The following is a 22,723-nucleotide window of genomic DNA, read 5'->3' as shown; positions in this document are numbered from 1 at the left end:
TCGACACACCACATTCATAATACAGAGAAACCAGCTAGTTTGTGTTCACACAGTGGACAACAAATACCTGAGGCATGTAGGTACATCCCTAGGCATGATCACGTCAGACGAGTGCTTGGTGTGGAAGGAGGAGGTCAGGCAGACTGTGTTTGTGGAATCTGTACTCAATCTGCATCTGTGGCTGCAATCCCAAACCATGTGGCTCATGAGTCACCATGGATAACACATTTCAAGCAGCTGGACTGTTGTTGAGCTGTCACCCAACTGTTGTCTGGTTCTCACTTAGTGCTGATTGGTACAGAGTAGGGTTTGACCGACAGGTTTTTGTTGTTCCATCCAAGAGACCGATAACCGATATTTGGAACCAATATACATTTGCAGCAAAAATGAAAATCTTAGTGTCAAAATTTAGAATTAACCAGTGATGGAATGTAATTGACTACAAATTACTCAGTGCAAATTTGAAGAAATGTACTTGAGTATTTTCATCTTCTGCTACTTTATAATTCCACTCCACTACATTTATTTGATAGTTACTAGTTACTTTGCAAATTCATAGTTCACTGTTGATAGGCAATTATGTGTGATGTATAACCAATCAGATAGTGTTGTTGGCAGTGTTTGAGTGAGACCACAGAGTCTACTACAGACAGAGAGGCTGCTACGTTAGAGCCAAAGTAGCACATTTTAAAATTATATTCTTAATAGTAATGTAATGTTGATGATTTAACATTTAAATTAGCACTCAACCTTCAGCTATTACTATTGTAAAAATGGCAGAAATTACAAAAAAAATCAACAACCTTAACCAGTAATGTTCCATATACAGCAAAGCTTACTTTCACATAGCTAACAGCCACCATTAGCTGCTGGCCGCACCAGTTCATGCTCATCCATAGCAGAAATAGTGTACTGAGCTGAGCAACAGTGTGTTGATTGCTTATGAACTTTAGCTACTTTTCACCTGTAAGAAGAAGAATGTTTTATCTTCTCTTAAAACATGAGAAATTCTGTTGGGCCGAGGAAAATATAGCAAAGCAGAGATTTGACCAACTGACTTTTTGGAAATATTACACATTGAAAGTCACTGAGCTCTTCAGCGCAACAGTTTTACTCTAATATATTGTCAATGTAGATTCCATGTCTATATGCTTGACTTTCAGCTCCTGTTAATGGACAGCAGAGTCCACTAATTATAAAGGATCCTTTTCCACTGCAGGGACTTCTGACCCCTGTATCGTGGGGCTTCACACAGTGTGTACAGAATGGGAAGAACAGGAACACCCCCTGTTGTTTTGACTGGTAGTGCTCACTCATTATTCCAAGATGTTTACCTGACTGCTAGCCTCATAGTCACATATCATATAAATAGCCTGAGTGAACTACTCTTGGGGGGGACATATTTGCAGCTGACCCCACTAACAAGTGAAACTAGATAAAACAGCATATAGCATCTTTTTCATTAGTCGATTTGTTGTATTAGTGTTGATATTAGCTTTTATTCGGATGTAACTGGAATTTATGTCGGCTTTGCAACCATCTTGTTTGTTAACACTCCTTTTGTTCATTCCACAGAGTGGGACGTATCATAGCTGTCAGAAATTCCAGACTGTTGCTCATTAGTATGGGCTGAACAATAAGTGAACATGGCATTGTGGGGCATTCCCACTGGTATTTTATTTACAACCACAATGTTTTTAATATACTTAATTAGTCCCACTGACATTTGATTTTTGAGGCTGATGCCGATATTAGGGAGTAATAAATTCCGATTTTGATATCGGCCGACATACACATTTTTGCAATGATCACTCAAACACTCGGGGCAAAGATATGTGACAGAGGCCAGACATTTTACTGTTTAACAGTAAAATAAGTTAAAAACTTTATTGTCTCAAAAAACAGCAGTGCACTGAAACTAAAATTATTATCATTATGAATTATCCCAAGCATCTTCTTCTGCTTTATAATCTCTAAAAAATAAAAGTTTTCATATCCAAGCGTAACAGACAACAATGGCAATACGATCTATCTATGATACGCCAATATTGGCAGATATTATCATACAACCGATATGATAAAACTCACACGCGTCCTTAACGACTCTGTGAAGACACTCCCCTCCAGTTAGTTAGAACTGAAGAAGCTTCAGCTACACTTCCTGTATCTGCATGGATGCAGACGCTTTTCTGCTTGCTCTCGCTTCTGCTTTCCTTTGTCCACTATCATTCATTCAGAAAGGGAGCATAATTAATTGGAGATAAAGTATATTGCTGCCTCATTTCAACATTTTTTCCGAACTCTTCAGCACTTTCTGAACGAGGCCTAACAAGGAGCACAAGCCTGTTAGCAGCTAAGGCTAACTAGCACCAGCTGTGCTGGAAACCAAGGTCCACCAAATAGAAGTAAATGTGGAAGTGAACGGACTATATGGGAACGAAACTACTCTTCCATGGAATCAGAACAGCAGACAAGAGCCTGCTAACACATGGCTAATTAGCCCCAACAATGCTACAACGGAAGAGGAGTACTGTGGACTGGATAATAAACCCAGGAATATTCCTCCTTGCTGGAACACTCTTGGCGCAAAGCCTAAAGATAAATCCTTCACATAGGATATGGGAAAACGAGTAACAGGCAGAGCCCAGCGCCCTGAGATTTGTGATGCGACTGGTTGGCCTGCACTATCATCTGAAAGGAGTGCATCCTCAACCCCCGTACCAAGGAGGAAACAGCCGTGGACAGCAGCGAAAACAAAAAGTAAGAGCAAGCCTACCCAAATAACAAAAATACATCTGAAGAACAGATTTGCTCCACTCTCACAAGAACTCTCACAAGACCTTGCAAGCTCTCCGTCGCATGACCTGAAAAACACCAGGAAAAAACACAAAAAATATGAGACCAAATTCAGAAGTGAAGGGCAACAGAGAGAGCTAATGACTGGGCCTCAAACACTGATCGTGGGTGATGCTGCTGTGAAGGAGGTAAACAGCTTTTGCAGCAAGAAGAACACCAAAGTAATCTGTTTTATCAATGATATGGTCTCTGACATCTCAGGAAAAATTCTGGACATCCGACAGCGAAATCTCTCATCTTACACACAGGGGCCTGTGATGTTGTGAAGCAACAATCTGAGGTATTGAAACAAGACTTTATTGATCTGTTGAGCAAAGTCAGATCTCTTGATACTGTGGTGTTTGTCAGCAGTCCTCTACCAACTGTCCGAAGAGGTGATGAGAGATTCAGCAGGTTGTTGATGTTGAACAGATGGCTCAAAGCTACATGTGCCGCTCAATCAGTGAACTTTATTGACAATTTTAACATTTTCTGGGAACACAGACACCTCTTTAAGGCAGATGGATTTTGCCTCAACAAGTCAGGAGTAAGGTTGTTAACCTCCAACATATTTTACTCTGTGCACCACACATCAGTTCCTCCTGCCAAGGACAACAAGCGAGACAAACCAAAACAACTGATAAGTCAGCACTCGGGAGGAGAACTACTACTGCCTGAGATAAGCTTCAAACAGAGAAGACAGCTATGCCAGGAGGAGGAGTCTTCACCGCCGCCATCTTTGCCCCCCAAAGAGGAGTGCCCTCTGGTCTCAACAAGAGGGAACTTCCACTCTCCACCACCCCGAACCCCACCCAACTCTCCGCCCTCTCCAGTAACCCTCTCCCCCTCCTCCCCCCTCCTGGATTTCACAGATGAGATGAAAAAGCTTGTCAGTGCTGGAATCAAACTCACACCATGTCCAAATCCCATTTTCTCTCCCCTGAATCTCTCTCACCACCCGGCCCCCTTCCCACCGCCACGCTTGAAACAACCATCATCGAAATGTCATCGCGCCCCTCCACCTCTCATCCTCTGTCTCTACAGTCTGATAGCAGCAAAGCACATCGTAACTCTAACTGATATGTGCCGGGTCCAGGCTACGAAGTTGATATCGTTAATGTCTTCCCCCCAGAAAAGCCGGGGCCCCTTGGAGTTCAGGAAGCTTCCTCAATTCCTGTGTTTACAGGTAATAGAAAAATGGTGAATTTGCTGAGAAACAGGAAGTGCCTTAATAAATCTGCCAATCTATTAAATTGAGCTTCCATTCCTCATCAGCCACAAGCTGTAACAAAAGATTGCACAGCTGGTTTTGACTCTTTAAATTTAGCTTTATTAAACATCAGGTCTCTGGCAGGAAAACATGATTTTATCATCAAACACAATCTTAATTTTATATTTTTAACTGAAACCTGGTTAGACCAAGATAACAGTGCAGCTGTTCACATTGAGTCAAGCCCTCCAAATTTCTCTTTCATAAGTGAGACTAGAAAGCATAAAAAGGAGGCGGTGTAAGTATTCTGTTTAATGAGTTGCTCAAATGCAAGCAAATGTTTTACTTCTTTTGAATATGTGGCTCTTCAGTTATACTCATCTTCTCGGGCTATATTTCTAAACATCTTACTTACTTACTTAGACTTAGTTCCTCCCGTTCCTATTGGAACATTGGCAATGAGTCCCCTCCATTTGTTCCGTTCTTTGGCGGCTCTTCTTGCTCCGTGCCAGCTGATACCCATCTCGCTCAGGTCTTCCTTGGCTGTCTGCCTCCACGTCTTCTTCGGCCTCCCTCTCTTCCCCACTCCACCTTCTGGCATCCAGTCCATTGCCACACTTGCCGGTCTCTCTCCTGGCAGTTGGAGTACGTGTCCCGTCATTCTCCTTCTCCTTTCGGAGACAACTGCTACACCCGCCCTTCTCATCACCTCCTCGTTGGTGATGTGGTCTCTCCAGGAGATCTTCAGGATGGATCTGAGGCATCGTCGGTGGACAACGTCCAGCTTGTTGGTGATGCTGGCTGTCTTCATCCACGTCTCACAGGCATAAGTCGCTGTTGGTATGACCACTGACATGTAGAGACGTAGCTTGATGGCCGTTGTGATGGCTTTAGACGACCAGATGTTTTGGAGCCGTTGGAACACTCCTGCAGCTTTGCCAATTCTGTTACTGATGTCTTTCTCCACGTCTCCTGTACTTGAGATGTTACTTCCAAGATAGGTGAAGTCGTCAACATACTCTATGTCATGTCCACCTATAGTGAGTGGTGGAAGGTGTTGGACTTGATCAACGGCCATGGCCTTGGTCTTTTCTTGGCTTATCCGTAGTCCGACTTTTTCTCCGTGCTCATGGAGGTTGTTGGTCATCTCCTGGAGTGCAAGCTGAGTATGACTAACCAGAGCCAAGTCGTCCGCAAAGTCCAGGTCAGTTAATCTGCCCCCTCCCCACTTGATGCCAAAGTTTGCCCCGGTGATGGACTTCTTCATCACAAAGTCAATGACAATTATGAACAGTAATGGTGACAGGATGCAACCCTGTCTCACACCGGTCACAATGTCGAAGTCGTTGGTTGTGCCATTGTTAGTTTTGACTCTGCAAGTAGAGTTGTGGTACAGCGACCTGAAGATGTTGATATACTTTGGTGGTATGCCATATAGCTGGACGATCTGCCACAGTGATTCCCGGTGGATGCTGTCGAAAGCTTTCTTGAAATCGATGTAATTGACCATGAGGAGTGTCTGATGTTCTTGGCACTGTTCAATGATGTTGCGAAGTGTGAAGATTTGCTCGGAGCAGGACCTCCCCTTCCTGAAGCCAGCTTGTTCTTCCCTTAAGATGTTATCCACCTCGTCCTTTAGGCGTTGGAGCATCACACTGCAGAATACCTTGCCGGGGATAGACAGCAGTGTGATTCCCCGCCAGTTATTACAGTCCCCGAGGTTTCCCTTCTTAGGCAGCGTCACAATAACCCCACGTCTCCAGTCGGCTGGAACTTCTTCAGCATGCCAAATTGCATTGGACAAGCGAGTGAGGCTCTCCACAACGACCTCCTGACCGTGCTTCAACAGCTCAGCTGTCACCTCATCAAGTCCCGGCGCCTTGTTGTCTTTGAGGCTCTTGATTGCTCTAACAACCTCAGTCCCGGATATCTCATCTGAAGTGACGTTGAGAGTTGGAGCTGGTGGGGCACCTAAATACTGTATGGATTTTTTTGATGACCTTGTTGAGTTACTGTCTCTTATCTGCACTGACTTTGATTGCGTGTTAATTGTTGGAGACTTTAACATCCATGTCGACAAACCTGAGGACAGATGGACTACAGAATTGTGTTGTGTCCTTGATAACTTTGGACTCACTCAGCATGTGACGCAGCACACACACAACAGGGGCCACATCCTAGACTTGGTTATCTCCAAGGGTCTGAACATTTCTAAGGTTCTGGTATCTGATGTTACTCTCTCTGATCATTACTGTGTTTTCTTTGAGAGTGATATATGTGTGTACACAAATGTTCAAACTGAGGTCGTCTCAAAGTGTCACTGAAAACACCAGGGACATATTCACTGAACCTCTCCAGGTTCTCAGTCAATGACCTTGTAGATCACTTCAGTTCTAAAGTTACAAATGTTATTGATGCCATTGCACCCACTAAAGTGAAGGTGGTCTCTGGTAAGAAAAAATCTCCTTGGAGAAATGCCGTGCTGGTCAAAATGGATAAAAAGGAATGTGGAAAAGCAGAGCGCAGGTGGTGAAAAACAAATCTCCAGGTTCATTTTGACATTTATAAAGAGAGACTTTACATTTTTAATTTAGAACTGAAAAAGTCAAGGCAGTCCTTCTTTTCAGACATTATCACCAAAAATAATAATGCACATGCCCTGTTTGCTACTGTCGACAGGCTAACAAACCCTCCTGTGCCAGTAGCCTCTGAACATCTATCTACCAGGGCCTGTAATGAATTTGCATCCTTCTTCACTGACAAAATTCAGAAAATTAGACAAGCGGTCTCTGCCACCGTACCAGGTACAGGAGGTGTGTTGTCCATGTGTCCACCTAAAACAGACTCTAACACCATGACACAATTTGACCAAATCAATGACAAAAACCTGCAAGAAATAATACAACATTTGAAATCTTCCTCCTGCTGCCTTGATATTTTACCAGTAGGGTTCTTCAAAAAAGTTTCAGACTGCATGACTCCAGATCTGCTACAGATTGTCAACATGTCTCTTCTCTCAGGCGTCTTCCCCCCCAAGCCATGAAAACTGCAGTTATTGAACCTCTCCTGAAGAAGAACAATCTAGACACATCAGTAATGAATAATTATAGGCCCATATCAAACCTCCCTATTTTAAATAAAATAATTGAAAAAGCTGTTTTTCAACAGCTGAACAATTACTTAATAGTAAATGGCTGTTTTGATGTCTTCCAATCAGGATTTCATCAGGACCACATCACAGCACTGAGTCAAGGTCATCAATGACATTCATTTAAACACAGACAGTGGCAAAATTTCAGTCTTAGTACTACTGGATCTCAGTGCTGCGTTTGACACAGTCGACCACAACATACTACTGGACCGACTGGAAAACTGAGTGGGACTCTCTGGTACAGCACTAAATTGGTTTAAATCCTATCTAAATGATAGAGACTACTTTGTGTCTATTGGTAATTACACATCTGAGCGGATGAAAATGACAAGCAGAGTACCCCAGGGCTCCATTCTGGGGCCTCTACTATTCAACATTTACATGCTTCCTATAGCTCAGATAATGTAAAACAACAAAATATGTTACCATAGTTATGCAGAAGACACACAAATTGACATAACCATATCACCAGGGGACTATAATCCCATGCAAACGCTAAGTAGATGCGTTGAACAAATCAATGATTGGATGTGTCAAAGTTTTCTTCAGTTAAACAAAGATAAGACTGAAATAATTGATTTTGGAGCCAAGGAAGAACGACTCACAGTCTCTGCTCAGCTTCATTCTGTAATGTTGAAAACTGCAAACCAAGCAAGAAACCTTGGTGTAATCATGGACTCAGACCTGAATTTCAGCAGTCACATTAAGTCAATTACAAAGTCAGCCTACTATCATCTTAAGAATATATCCAGGATAAAAGGATTTTCTTGGCAGGATTTGGAAAAACTTATCCATGCATTTATCTTCAGCAGACTGGACTACTGTAACGGTGTCTTTACAGGACTCTAAAAAATCCATCAGACAGCTGCAGCTGATTCAGAACGCTGCTGCTCGAGTCCTAACAAGAACCCAAAAAGTAGATCACATCACTCCAGTTCTCAGATCTTTACACTGGCTTCCTGTCAGTCAAAGAATAGATTTCAAAATCCTGCTGTTGGTTTGTAGCCCTGAATGGTTTCGGGCCAAAATACATTTCTGATCTGCTGCCACGTTACGAACCATCCAGACCTCTGAGGTCATCAGGCTCAGGTCTGCTTTCAGTCCCTAGAGTCAAAACTAAACATGGAGAAGCAGCGCTCAGTTATTATGCTCCACATATCTGGAACAAACTCCCAGAAAACTGCAGGTCTGCTCCGACTCTCACCTCTTTTAAATCAAGGCTGAAGACCTTTCTGTTTGCCACTGCCTTTCACTGAAGCAATTTTAAGGCTTTGAACTGCACTGTGCCTTTTATTTTCTATTCTTGTCAATTTTTCTTTTTTTAATTGAATAGTTATTTTTGCTGGATTTCTGTTGATCATTGTGATAGTTGGGCGACTCGGACCAATTCAGTAACACCGGGTTCTGGGAACGCCGGAGCTAATAGGAAGAAAAGGTGTTTTTTCCTATTAAGCTGTTTTACCGCTGGATTGGGGGCCAACTCAGGGCCGTGTGGAACCAAGTGGAGACAAGGGGTCACTTGGGGTTATCGCCACTGGTTGGCTGCTTTTTTTCAGAATTTGTAGCGTAAACAAACTGAATTCACGGTGACGACCGGGTCTTAAGGATGAATATACAGTGCACTGGGACGAGTGACAAGTAGAACAATGGGAGGTAAATCCAGCAAAAACCAGGAAGCTGGCGTAGGAAAGATTTCTTAACTTGGTTTAAGGTTTTGTTTTAATGTATTTTAAACTGAATTGTACAATATAAATAAACGTGCCTTGCCTTCTGGGATGAGAGGTGAAACGTCTTCAAGAAACTGAAACTAGTCCAGTTGCCTACGATACAGCACCTAGATTTACCATGACCTGGATGACTCATCTACAACCGATATAGTTTGGCTCCATTACTATGACTATGACTACTGCTATTAAGGGACTGACTTATGTCGGGCAGTACTGAGGCTGGAACAAGGCAGTGGGAGACCCATAATGGCGTTCAGTGTTGATCTACAACAATGAATGAATTGCAATTCTTTTTATCTCCACCAAGGAGGAGTTATGTTTTCACCTGTGTCTGTATGATTGTTTGTTGGTTGGTTTGTCATCAGGATTACACAATGATGGATGGAGGATGGGTCCTGTGACCAGAATAGACCCTAATAACGTTTGGTTTGGATCAAGATGAAGTGACAGATCCAAGAACTTTTTCTCAGGTTCTTTAACATTGTTAGATAGGGCATCTTTCAACATTTCCATTCATTTCTCAAGGAAATGCCTTATTCCCTTGATGAAAAAAATCTGGTGTATTTAGGTGGCTGGGATCTATGAGTGAGTACAATTTGATGCTGATCCTAGATCTGCTGAGTTTAAATTATGGTTAAGAACTTATGGGTGGTTTAAGATTTAGAGTGATACAAGGCTATCGAGTCTAATATTGGGTTGACTTGATTGAATTAAAGGAGACTGTTGGGACTTGGAGGAGGTATTCCCTCTACTGAGTGCCATTTTCGAGACTAGTTTCAATCTTATTTTGTGTTCTTTCATCTTCCTCCGTTTGGCTGTGTGTTGTATCCCCATATCAGATGGTAGAGATGTTTGTTGTAGTCATCCTTGTTGCACAATTTGCATTTGGTGTCACCTCCTGAGCAGAGCTCAAATGTATTTCCCAGAACTTGTCCACAAAGTAGGCAGAGAGCCATGTCATTGACTGATTGTGTTTTTTGTTGTTTTTCTGTTGTTAATTTCCTGCATTGAAATGGTGCTAATAGTGTACCAATGAGCTAAAATGAACCTGGAGCCACTGAGAACTTTGAGGGCAAAAGACCAGACCCTAACCTGCTTTTCAATCCTTGGCATTGTAAACGGCCAGTGCCAAGAAAAAAGGTGAAATAGGGTCTCTGAGCCCTCCACCTTTGGATTTATGGTCCATCTCTCTTGGTCACAGCAGCCTGGGGGAGTGCTGAGTGCTGCTGAGTCACAGATGCCAGACTTCACTTTGAGTTGTTGTTCTACCAATGAGAGACATGCAAGTGGGCTTGGTGTACAGGCTTAGCGTTATCGTTTTTTCATCTGACACACTTTGCTTAAAGCAACAAGTACTGGTTCATCATCACAGCACAATGAAGAGAAACAGAGGGCAACAGAAGGAAGAATGTCATCTGGATAAAGCATCCAGCTCTCAGCCAGTAAGGAGCCAGCAGGAGAGTGAACAGAGCCCACTCCCTGAACACAGCTTCCTCTGGCTGAGCCGGGATCAAATCAAATCAAATCAAATCAAATTTTATTTGTATAGCCCAAATTCACAAATCACAGTTTGCCTCAGAGGGCTTTACAATCTGTACAGAGACGACACCCTCTGTCCTTCGACCCTCGATTCGAGTGAGGAAAAACTTGCCCCAAAAAAGGCCCTTTTAACAGGGAAAAAATGCGGAAGAAACCTCAGGGAGAGCCACAGAGGAGGGATCCCTCTCCCAGGACGGACAGACGTGCAATAGATGTCGCATGTACAGAGCAGATCAACAAGATCACAATGTATTCAATTATAAGCGATGGTTGACAGGAGTGAAAGTACACAAAGATGTATTACAGCAATAATGATGAAATGCACATGGAAATGTGATTACTAGTGATAACAGTAGTAATGATCAATGGCAAGGATGGTATGTAGCAATGCAGTACGATAATAGTAGTGGAACGTATGTAACAGAGATGTGACTAATATTAGCGACAGTAGTGGTGGGTGTCAGGCAGGGTCATGGCAGTAGGTGCATCCACGATCAGGCAGGGCCATAGCAGTAGGCGCATCCACGATCAGGCAGGGCCATAGCAGTGGGCGCATCCACGATCAGGCAGGGCCATAGCAGTGGGCGCATCCATGATCCACGACCCGGGCGCGGCCAGGATCCAAGGGAGCCTGTAGGACTAGAAAGCACAAGGACTCCGGGGAAGAAGCAAGTCAGTGACATGCAGAGATGGGGCATGTATACAGGCATAATGTATACAGATGGAGAGGAGAGGAGAGGGGAGGAGAGAGAAGCTCAGTGTGTCATTGTCCCCCGGGCTAGGCCTATAGCAGCATAACTAAGAGCTCGTCCAGGACAGGCCTGGGCCTGTCCTGGACCAGCCCTAACTATAAGCTCTATCGAAGAGGAAGGTCTTAAGTCTACTCTTAAAGGTAGAGAGGGTGTCCGCCTCCCGGACCAAAACAGGAAGATGGTTCCACAGAAGAGGAGCTTGATAACTGAAGGCTCTGGCTCCCATTCTACTTTTGGAGACTTTAGGAACTACAAGTAATCCTGCGTTCTGGGAGCGTAATGCTCTAGTTGGGTGATAGGGTAATATGAGCTCCTGGAGATATGATGGTGCCTGACCATTAACAGCTTTGTAAGTTAGGAGAAGGATTTTAAACTCTATTCTTGATTTTACAGGGAGCCAGTGCAGAGAGGCCAGTACAGGAGTAATATGATCTCTTTTCTTAGTTCCTGTCAGTACACGTGCTGCAGCATTCTGGACCAGCTGGAGACTCTTTAGAGACTTGTTAGGGCAGCCTGATAATAGAGAATTACAATAGTCCAGTCCATCAACAAGAGCCACTGAGTCCACTGAGTTCCTACATACACGGAGAAACAAACTGTGCTCACTACGTCCCTTGGCATCTATCACTGAATCCCCCCCTCAAACACACACACAAACACACACACACACACACACACACACACACACACACACACACACACACACACACATCTTAGTTCATCCCAATTGAAATGACTGTAAGGTCTGACATTGTATGTCTCATGTCCATATAGGACAGCTGACTCATCATCCCCTTTCCTCATCTGTCTGCCTGTGTGTTTGGTGTACAGGTGAAGCGATCATTTGGCCTTTGCAGTCTACAGCTGACATATTTTGATGAGGAGAATGAGGAGGTGAGACTCTTTCTTTTGTCACTCTAGCATTGGATGTTTTCATACTTGACGGACAGGCTGGGCAATATCAGCTAATACCAAATGCCTTTTTTTTTTCTTTTTTACATTTGACGCTTCTATTGAGGTTTTTAAATGAAGCTTTGAATGTCTGCTGTTAACGTTTATGATGTCATCGTCCCCAAAAACAAACTCTTGAACTAAATTCACAATTTAAAAAAAGTGATTCATCATCAAGAATCTTAAAACGCTTCCAAACTGTCAATTTGTTCAATGGTTTGATGGAGCCCCGAGCAAATGAAGATACATCTAATGACTTAAGTAGTTTGCTACTATAGTGTTAGAGCTGAAATAGATGTTTTGGTATTGTGGTTATACAGTAGAAGTAAGGGATAATGCCTAGTGAGAAATTACTTCCTGATTATGGACACCTCTGAGGATATTATCACTCTTATACCATGGTCTGCTGTCAGAAAAACAAAAACTTTTGTTTTAAAAATTGTATGCATTTTGTGATCAAAATCTTATGTTTTCACAAACTGTTTCCCTGGCAACACCTGTGGTGTTCATAGGATGATGCATTGAAGGACTACACTCTGTGTTGTAAATAAGATATTCAGATTAGATACAGGCTATATGCATTGAATTAGAATGGTGAACAGACAGTTTCACTGGAACCATTTAGTAGTTCTATAGGTGTCCATAAATCAGGAGTTAATAGACACACTGCAGCCAATCAGAATTGAGTATTCACCCGGCCCATGGTTTAAATGTAATTCACGGTGTTGCAAGAGTGCTGCATGACTCCTCGCTTTGTGTGCGGGGAGCAGAAGAGCAAACAGTTTTTTGGCTATTTTTTAAAAGGCTAGAAGAAATGACAAATATGAATTGAAGCAGAATATTCCCATAGATGAGAACATGGATGAATTTTGGACATAATTACATCTAATTTGTTTCAATAAATGTTGACTCTCAGACTTAACAATGCTCTGGAGTTTTGGGAAATACTTGGATCCCACAAGTCTGAAACAATCATAAGCAGCCACCACTTGAATGTGGTTGTACAAATAAAATGTGTGGCATTCAAATGTTGATTGTCAGCATTATGCATAAAGCTTTGAAGCTTTGAACTATACAGTGCAGCCCTGTCACCTTAAATCAATCTGTGGAGTTCAATTATTTGTTGTACATGGGTGGAAGGTGGCAGCCTGTTTGGTGGAATGAATTTATCAAACACATCAGTATGGCTAAAATTAAGTTGGTTAGAGAATCGTAATGTCAGATTCAGTTACTGTTAATGCAGTTGCCCAGCGGATCCTGCATTTCCCCTAATGCAACTCAGAGGCATCTTTCTGTAAACCTGTTAAATTCCCACTTGTACCAAGCTCTACACCCTCAGTTTACTGTCTGCTGAATATTATGTAGCCTTCATAACCAGGGGGTGTCACGATAGATAAATACGAATAAACATAAAAACATCTTCCCTTTTCTTCCTCCAGGTGTCCATTAACAGCCAAGGTAAGTAACCATAAACAGTCATAAGACATGGTATGTTGAACAAAACCAGAACAATCTATAAGATTTAGAGTGAGCTGTATATTAATGTTATGTTAATAATTAATGTTCCTGCTTATATTCCAGGGGAATATGAGGAGGCATTGAAGGTAAGCAGATTTGATGTTAAGCTACTATTCACTTTTCCTGTACTGTATATACTAATGGGGAAAAAAGGAGGACATTTAGCTCTGCTCACGTTGAATGTTAAAAACATGACGATGTTAATATTGTAATGACTTTTGACCAATTTTCAGACTTAATCGTATGCAAGACCCACATTTTTGAAGCTGTAAAAATAATTCAGTCATTCACTTTCTGGTTAGAATCAGTGTAGAAGCAGGCATTTTGGAGTTCTGCTGACACAAACTTGATGGGACCCAAGAAAATATGGGCTACCAGGTTGCGTTTAGGACTGCAGATACCGTTTGTGGACTGTTTTCTTGTATGTTACTTGGCGCATGAGCTGATTTTGTGAAACACTCAACAAAACTAAAATTTCAGTATGACAGCCTTCTTCCATTTGTTTTTATTGGCTTTGATTGATGATTCGATCTTCGGGCACTGCATAAAATGTATATGAATTTCATTGTTCTGGTGCACTTTGTTGATCCAAAAATGGCAGCAGGTGAGACTAACCGGTTTACTTGTTTCCCAGAGTGCAGCGAGGCAGGGGAACCGACTGCACATGAATGTGTACGAGACCCGGGGACAGCCTGCGAGGGTCCCCACCACTAAGGCCAGTGGAACAGAGCCCAAGAGGGGCTTCAGACCCCCACAGCACTGCCCCGCTTTGGCCCAGGTAGTCAGCCGCAAAGTCCAGGCTGCAGTGCCAGAACAGGGCATGGTAAGATCATAGCACACTGCAGTTCATATTCTAATCAGCAAACGTAACAAATTGTGCATTTGAAGCCCAGATTCAGTAAGATAAAGGCATAATGATTCCTTGGAGAACGTTGTGAGTGCTCTGGTATCATTGATATCACTTCAGCTCATTTTATGGGATAACAGACAACAACAGTTCCTGTTTGGTTAATTCATATACACAAATTATCAATGTCAGCATACTGTTGGCTGTTGTTTTCTGGAGAAGTGTTAATCCAACAAAATCTTTAGTTCTAATTATCTTACACACAAAACATGAGTCAGTAACATAGATACCATAAAAATGTTTATGTTTGGGCACATTGCAGTGTCCTACTATTCATGCTTATGTTGTCATTCTTATTGCATTTTGCCACGTATTAATTAGAATTAAGATGTCTGTTATGTTTTCAGCGGACCCAAATTCAGAGAACGGAGACGGTACTTGTCAGGTGGTGGCGAGAGTGGGGCGACCAGGCTGGCAGGTTGACAGGCAGGCAGGCAGGCAGGTGGGCAGTGTGGACCGGAGCCAGCAAGGAGGAAGTCGGAGGAGCTGGCAAGCAGGGACAGAGTGGAACAGCATTGACAGTTTCAACGGAGTGGAGGAGACAGGTTTCAGCAGAGACACATGAAAGGAGGGGTGTACTTTTAGCCACCACAGGATTTATCATCCTTTCGATCTCAAATGGGCCGATGTACCTGGGAGCCAGTTTCCGGGAGTCAGTCTGAAAAGGAAGGTCCTTAGACGAAAGCCACACTCTTTGACCCGGGGTGTAGGTAGGAACCGGTGTGCGGTGCTTGTCAGCCAGGCGCTGGTTCCGTGCAGTGGTGCAGAGAAGGGCAGCGCGGGCAGCCAGCCAAACCTGGCGACAGCGTCTCAGGTGGTCCTGCACCGATGGAACCGCCACAGCAGTCTCCTGTTCGGGAAATGGGGGGGTTGACAGCCGTTAGATGCCATGAACGGCAACATACCTGTAGCGGAGCAGACCAGAGTGTTGTGAGCGTACTCCACCCAGGGAAGATGAGAGAGACGGGGTGACTGGCGGACACACAGCCTCTAGGTCTTGGTTTGCCCGCTCCGTCTGGCCTTTAGACTGCGAGTGATAGCCGGAGGTGAGGCTGACTGACGCCCCTATAGCCTTACAGAAAGCCTTCCAAACCTGTGAGATGAACTGCGGACCCCGGTCTGACACAATGTCCACAGGGATCCCATGAAGTCTAAACACATGGAGGACAAGGAGGTTCGTGGTCTCTCTTAGGCTGAGGGGAGTTTGGGTAGGGGAACAAAATGAACAGCCTTAAAGAACCTGTCCACAATGGTGAGTATAGTCGAGTTACCTTCAGAGGGAGGCAGGCCTGTGACGAAGTCCACCACGATGTGCGACCAGGGTCGGTGGGGGACAGGCAGTGGTCAGAGAAATTCGGCAGGTGCACGGTGGGAGGCTTTGCTGCGAGCGCAGACGGCAAACAACGCTTTTGTGTCGGCAAACAACGTGGGCCACCGAAAATGCTGTCGGACGAGAGACGGAGTCCTCTGAAAACCCGGGTGACACGCCAGCTTATATGAATGCCCCCACTGGAGCACCTGGGACCTGGTGGTGTCCAGGACAAACATCCGGCCGGGAGGACAGTCACTTTGGGGAGGCTGCGTGTGCTGCGCCGCTTTCATGGACCGCTCAATGTCCCACCTGGCTGCAGCAACCACACACCGGGGGGGGGGGATGATGGGCTCGCCACGCCCTCCTCATCTGAGATGGAGAACTGACGAGAGAGGGCATCAGGTTTGGTATTTCTGGAGCCTGGACGGTAGCTGAGTGTGTAGTGGAAACGGCCCAGGAACAGCGCCCAGCAAGCCTGGTGGGAATTCAACTGCTTGGCCGAGCATAGGTAGGTGAGGTTTCGATGATAGGTCCAAACGAGGAAGGGGTGAGCTGCTCCTTCCAGAAGGGTGAGGACAACAGCTCCCGATTACCCACATCATAATTTATCTCGGCCGGGGAGAGACGCCGAGAGAAAAAGGCACAGGGACGTAGCTTGTGATCAGAGGGGGTTCGCTGTGATAGAACAGCTCCAACTCCGGTGTCTGAGGCATCGACCCCCACCACGAACTGGAGACCGGGGTCCGGGTGTGCGAGGACCGGGGCTGAGGAGAACAGTTCTTTTAATCGGGCAAACGCCCCCTCCGCTGCAGGTGTCCAAAGGAAGGGGAGCTTGGTGGAGGTGAGCCGAGTGAGTGGAGCAGCCACCCAGCTGTAGTCCCGAATAAAACAGCGATAAAAGTTAGCAAATCCCAGGAAGCGTTGGAGATGCTTTTGGCTTTCTGGGACCGGCCAGCTGGTCACCGCCTGCACTTTAGATGGAGCCGTCCTCAGCCGCCTCTTCTCTATGACAAACCCTAGAAAATCCACTGAGGTCGAGTGAAAAAGACATTTCTCAGCCTTAACAAATAGTTTATTCTCCAACAGCCTTTGTAGCACCGTCTGAACATGCTGAATATGTTCCTCAAGGGTCCGGGAAAAAATTAGTATATCATCCAAATAAACAAAAACAAAGCGATTCAGCATGTCCCTGAGTACGTCGTTCACAAGGTTTTGGAAAACAGCTGGGGCATTAGTGAGACCGAATGGCATGACGAGACATTCAAAGTGGCCCAGAGGTGTATTGAAAGCTGTTTTCCACTCGTCTCTCTCGCGTATGCGTACCAGGTGGTACGCATTGCGCAGGTCCAACTTGGAAAAAAATGGCGGCTTGGTGCAGGGGGGCAAAGGCTGAGTCGATAAGGGGTAATGGACACTTCTTGATGGTGATCTCGTTTAACCCTCTGTAGTCTATACAGGCCCTCAGCGATCCATCCTTTTTCCCCACAAAGAAAAACCCCGCCCCGACAGGTGAAGAGGATGGACGGATCAGACCGGCAGTGAGGCAGTCCCAGATATAGACCTCCATGGCTTCCCGTTCTGGATGAAAGAGATTATAGAGACGGCTCGACGGGAGAGGAGCACCAGGTAGCAGGTCTATGGCACAGTTGTAAGGCCGGTGGGGCGGTAATGAAAGTGCTCGATCTGTACTGAACACGTCGCCTAAGTCGTGGTAGGGGACGGGGACAGAGGTGAGGTCGGGAGGTGTCTGGACGGTAGGAGTGACATTTATACAGGCAGGGGCAGCAGAATGAAGGCAATTAAAGTGACAGTGAACACTCCAGCCTCCAATCTTGGCAGAGGACCAGTCAATCTGGGGGTTATGTAACTTTAGCCATGGAAGCCCAAGAACTACAGGTGATTGGGGTGAGGGAATAACGAACAGCTGAATCCTCTCACTATGGTTGCCGGACAAGAGGAGAGTTCTTGTTGTTTTTGAAGTGTTAAAGAACAGAAGTTTTGTTTTATCTGCATTTAGGACGAGTAGCAGTTGACAAAGTTGTTCTTGTGCTCAATCAAATGCATGCTGAGGAACGCAAAAGCCTTAGCAGGAGTAGGTGCAAAGCAGTAAATAACCGTATCATCAGCTTATAAAAGAAATGTTACGCTTACGAGAGACTTGTAAGAAGAGAAGACTAGTTCTTCTTCCTTGTTGGTTTGTTCTCTCTCAGAGTGACACCATCAGAATTGGTGTTTAGCGACTCTGCAACTGCCAGAGACTTCATACATGTACATTTCTATATTTCTATTCTCCTGAGTGGAGTAATGTAATGTGTCAGTCTTATAATGAAACCCCTGGTTCTAACCAAGAACCTGTTAAAATATACTAAGTGTTGAAATTTTCTGACAGTTGCAATTTGGACTCATACAACCGTGATTCCAAAAAGTTTGGACCCTGTGTAAAACAGAATGCAATCATTTGCAAGCAAACTGTTTACTGATGACAGTTTCACAAAGAGTTCCTGAGCCCATGTAGTAATCTCCTGTATACAATTATGTGCTTGACAAAGTGTTGAACCTCGCCTCATCCTTGCCTGTGAATGACTGAGCCTTTTGAGGATGCCCCTTTCATACCCAATCATGATACTAATACCTGTTACCAATGAACCTGTTTACCCGTGGAATGTTCCAAGCAGGTGTTTATGGAGAATTCCACAACTTTCACAGTCTTTTGTTGCCCCTGTACAGACTTGTCTGAAGGTTGCTACATCAATTTCAGAGTAGGCTTATATTTACAAAAATCAATGAGTGGATGAGGTTAAACATTAATTATATGGTCTTTGTACTGTTTTCAATTGAGTGTATGTCAATATGGATTAACAAATGAGTCAGGGTTATAGACAAGGGTTAAATGGAAATGCAGAAATAACAAAATATTTATGTGTTGGTTTAATGTCTAAAGGCAAATAATACATCTAGGTTATGCATGCAAAAATATGATGCCAAAATAAATAAATAGAGATGTCTGCCTTCTCTTGAATCTGCAGGACATAGATCAAACTCTGCTTGTAGCTCTCAAAGTGCCGAAAAAATACATAAAAAAAAACTCAACATGTCCCTTTTCAGAAATCATGGCCAGGTTACTCAAATCAAATCAAATCAAATTTTATTTGTATAGCCCAAATTCACAAATCACAGTTTGCCTCAGAGGGCTTTACAATCTTTACAGAGACGACACCCTCTGTCCTTCGACCCTCGATTCGAGTGAGGAAAAACTTGCCCCAAAAAAAGGCCCTTTTAACAGGGAAAAAAAAATGCGGAAGAAACCTCAGGGAGAGCCACAGAGGAGGGATCCCTCTCCCAGGACGGACAGACGTGCAATAGATGTCGCATGTACAGAGCAGATCAACGAGATCACAATGTATTCAATTATAAGCGATGGTTGACAGGAGTGAAAGTACATAAAGATGTATTACAGCAATAATAATGAAAAGCACATGGAAATGTGATTACTAGTGATAACAGTAGTAGTGATTAATGGTAAGGATAGTATGTAGTAATGCATTACAATAATAGTAGTGGAACGTATGTAACAGATGTGACTAATATTAGCGACAGTAGTGGTGGGTGTCAGGCAGGGTCATGGCAGTAGGCGCATCCACGATCAGGCAGGGCCATAGCAGTAGGCGCATCCACGATCAGGCAGGGCCATAGCAGTGGGCGCATCCACGATCAGGCAGGGCCATAGCAGTGGGCGCATCCACGATCCACGACCCGGGCGCGGCCAGGATCCATGGGAGCCTGTAGGACTAGAAAGCACAAGGACTCCGGGGAAGAAGTAAGTCAGTGACATGCAGAGATGGGGCATGTATACAGGCATAATGTATACAGATGGAGAGGAGAGGAGAGGGGAGGAGAGAGAAGCTCAGTGTGTCATTGTCCCCCGGACTAGGCCTATAGCAGCATAACTAAGAGCTGGGTCCTGGACAGGCCTGGGCCTGTCCTGGGCCAGCCCTAACTATAAGCTCTATCGAAAAGGAAGGTCTTAAGTCTACTCTTAAAGGTAGAGAGGGTGTCCGCCTCCCGGACCAAAACAGGAAGATGGTTCCACAGAAGAGGAGCTTGATAGCTGAAGGCTCTGGCTCCCATTCTACTTTTGGAGACTTTAGGAACTACAAGTAATCCTGCGTTCTTGGAGCGTAATGCTCTAGTTGGGTGATAGGGAGTTATGAGCTCCTGGAGATATGATGGTGCCTGACCATTAACAGCTTTGTAAGTTAGGAGAAGGATTTTAAACTCTATTCTTGATTTTACAGGGAGCCAGTGCAGAGAGGCCAATACAGGAGTAATATGATCTCTTTTCTTAGTTCCTGTCAGTACACGTGCTGCAGCATTCTGGACCAGCTGGAGACTCTTTAGAGACTTGTTAGGGCAGCCTGATAATAGAGAATTACAATAGTCCAGCCTGGAAGTAACAAATGCATGGACTAGCTTTTCTGCGTCTTTTTGAGACAGGATGGGCCTGATTTTTGCAATGTTACGTAGAATTTTTGCAATGTTACTCAAGATGATCCTTACAGAAAGAAACCTGCATCTACTCATGGACCAGAGGCTTTTGCTCATGACAGTGGGGAATGTAAACATTAATGGCATTCTCCTTGGCAGAGCTGTAACATTAGCTAGCCTATTTAGCTTATTTAGCTAGCCTCTTGTCCATGAGTAGCTGCAGTGATAAGGTGGAGAAAGTAGTTCATACATAAACTGCTCACAACAACCCTAACCCTGCTGTTGAATTTTTCAAATGTATTTATTTGGCGTTTTGAGTACCATTTAGTGGCATTATATTAGAGGGAATGCAGACATCTCAACAACTCGCATCAAGACAGTCTAGATGGATAAATAGCACTACAGGTTAGAGGAAGAATATGGATTTTTGATTTTGGGGAGACCTGTCCCTTTAAATCTTAATGTGCATTTTAAAATAGATTGCCAAAATGAAGAATTAATCCACAATTTGCATGTATTGTATTTGAACTTGAATTTGAATCTGAATCCGTGGAAAGCAGTTTGACAGGTCAGGTGTGCAGCAGGTTCATATGATCAAATCCATCAGAGTAATTTGAAAGATGATAAAAGTCACATAAAAATTTGACACAAAGTTGCCTCAGCAGTAATTTTATTTCTGCTAGAGTGAATGATATGTGAGCTGGTTGATAGTGAAATTATAATGCATGCCTGTATGGTCATTCACATTGAAAATAATGTAATACAGATGCTGAAATGTATGTTTTACTTAATGAATATTTTCTCTCTCTCTTGTGATCAGGTGATCATGAAAGAAGTGAAGGGGACCAAAGAAGAAGACAAGACTCCTCCAGCCTGGTTCACCTCTTACATGGAGAAGGTAAGAACAACCTGATGGAGGTAACACGTGTCCCTGAGCACAAGTTAGGTTGTTTTGCTGGAGGGACTGACTGAGACATGGACTGATGAGTAAGCACTAAACAGATGTAACAGAAGCACTAAAACACCTCATCGAATCTCCCCTTTTCTTCCTCCCCCCTCTCTCTCCCCCTTTCATCCTTCCAGTTTAAGGACCAGGTGGTTCGCGAGGCAGTGGAGAAGATCTGCCGGGAGTTCTCTGGACAGTGCTGCATCCACAAGCCTCTGGGAGGAGCAGCAGGAGCAGCAGCAGGAGGAGGAGGAGGTAGAGGGGAAGCAGCAGTAGGAGGAGCGGAGGCCCAGCAGGTCCCTGAGGTTTCGTCCTCCACTCTGCCTGGAGCGCCATCCTCCTCCACTCCTCCCTGCTCCTCCTGCAGGGGGCAGACCACTGGAGGAGGTTACCAGTGCAGGTATGTGTTTTCTGCCACTGACGGCTAATTGATGCAAAATAATCTGAAGTGATGTGACATTGTTGCATGCTGTTCTGGAAGTTACCTGGCTTACTGAGTAATCCTGTTTGGTTTCAGGAAGGCAGCTGTCTGACTGACGGACATTGTATTCAACAACAAAGCTGATATTCTTTGCACTTTCCTGTATAGCGGCATATTTAATTTTTGTTATAATTTCATATCATATGTACATATGTACACAAAGTACTTTGCCAAACTAGATTATTCCCTCAGGTAGCTTTGGTGTCCCTCAACGTCTTACAGTGTGATTTAATCAGTAGTTTGCATGCTTTCAAAGTAGCTTCCTCAACACTACTAAAGACAAATCTTTGACATTTTATCACGTTATAAAGTAATATGTTTTGGCAAACATATATATATATATATATATCCAACATGAGCAACATAAGCATTCATTTGTAGTCATGTATGTGTCGACCTGATGAATTAAAGTCCAATTTTCACTATCCTTTTGGCTCTAGTTTGGCCTCCAATTCCTTAGAAAACTAGCATAGCACTTAATAGAGCGCATACCTCCGCCAAGACCTAACAGGCCCCATTGCATTTTTGACCATTTCCAGAGGTCGTACTTGAGCGAACTTCTCCAATCCATATCTCAAATTTGGTTAGGCAGACAAGACCTTAATGATGAAAAATTCTTAGTCTGAGTTTTTGGTGAATGGCCTAGTGGTGAATTCCTGGATCAGCCCCTTGCTAGATTTGCAGCAAGAGTTAATGGGGTCTCTTTTGGGCTGAGACCCATCCTCCATCCAAGTTTCATAGACATTTGTAGTTTTAGTGTATTCCTGCTGACAAACAAACCAACGAGCGGGTGAAAATATAATCCCCCCTTTGGAGATTAATATCTGACTCTTTATCTTTTAACCTCTTGCTCACCAAGTTCACCAGCTAGTCTCTAACTGGGTGTTTGGTGCGAAGCAGGTAGTGTGC

At 44.0% G+C, this 22,723-nt stretch overlaps 1 protein-coding gene across 5 annotated transcripts in view; it reads left to right on the top strand.

Moving 5' to 3' along the window:
* nbr1b (NBR1 autophagy cargo receptor b) overlaps positions 1-22,723 on the top strand; it is a 75,472-nt gene that overhangs the window by 1,812 nt on the left and 50,937 nt on the right. For 2 of the 5 annotated variants that reach the window (XM_084372605.1, XM_084372604.1), the window contains exons 2-8: positions 12,046-12,108; positions 13,605-13,623; positions 13,747-13,769; positions 14,318-14,506; positions 14,938-15,135; positions 21,208-21,285; positions 21,471-21,733. In XM_084372605.1, coding sequence (XP_084228731.1) covers positions 12,046-12,108; positions 13,605-13,623; positions 13,747-13,769; positions 14,318-14,506; positions 14,938-15,135; positions 21,208-21,285; positions 21,471-21,733 — 833 coding nt within the window. Of the gene's footprint in view, positions 1-12,045; positions 12,109-13,604; positions 13,624-13,746; positions 13,770-14,317; positions 14,507-14,937; positions 15,136-16,246; positions 17,529-21,207; positions 21,286-21,470; positions 21,734-22,723 lie in introns of those variants that run through there. The other 3 variants (XM_084372607.1, XM_084372606.1, XM_084372608.1) reach the window with 2 other exon arrangements.

The sequence above is a fragment of the Pagrus pagrus genome, assembly GCF_965226575.1.
Source record: "Pagrus pagrus genome assembly, chromosome: 13".
NCBI classification, from domain to species: domain Eukaryota; kingdom Metazoa; phylum Chordata; class Actinopteri; order Spariformes; family Sparidae; genus Pagrus; species Pagrus pagrus.
The sequence above is the reverse complement of the archived record's forward strand: the minus strand, read 5'-3'. Positions and strand labels throughout refer to the sequence as shown.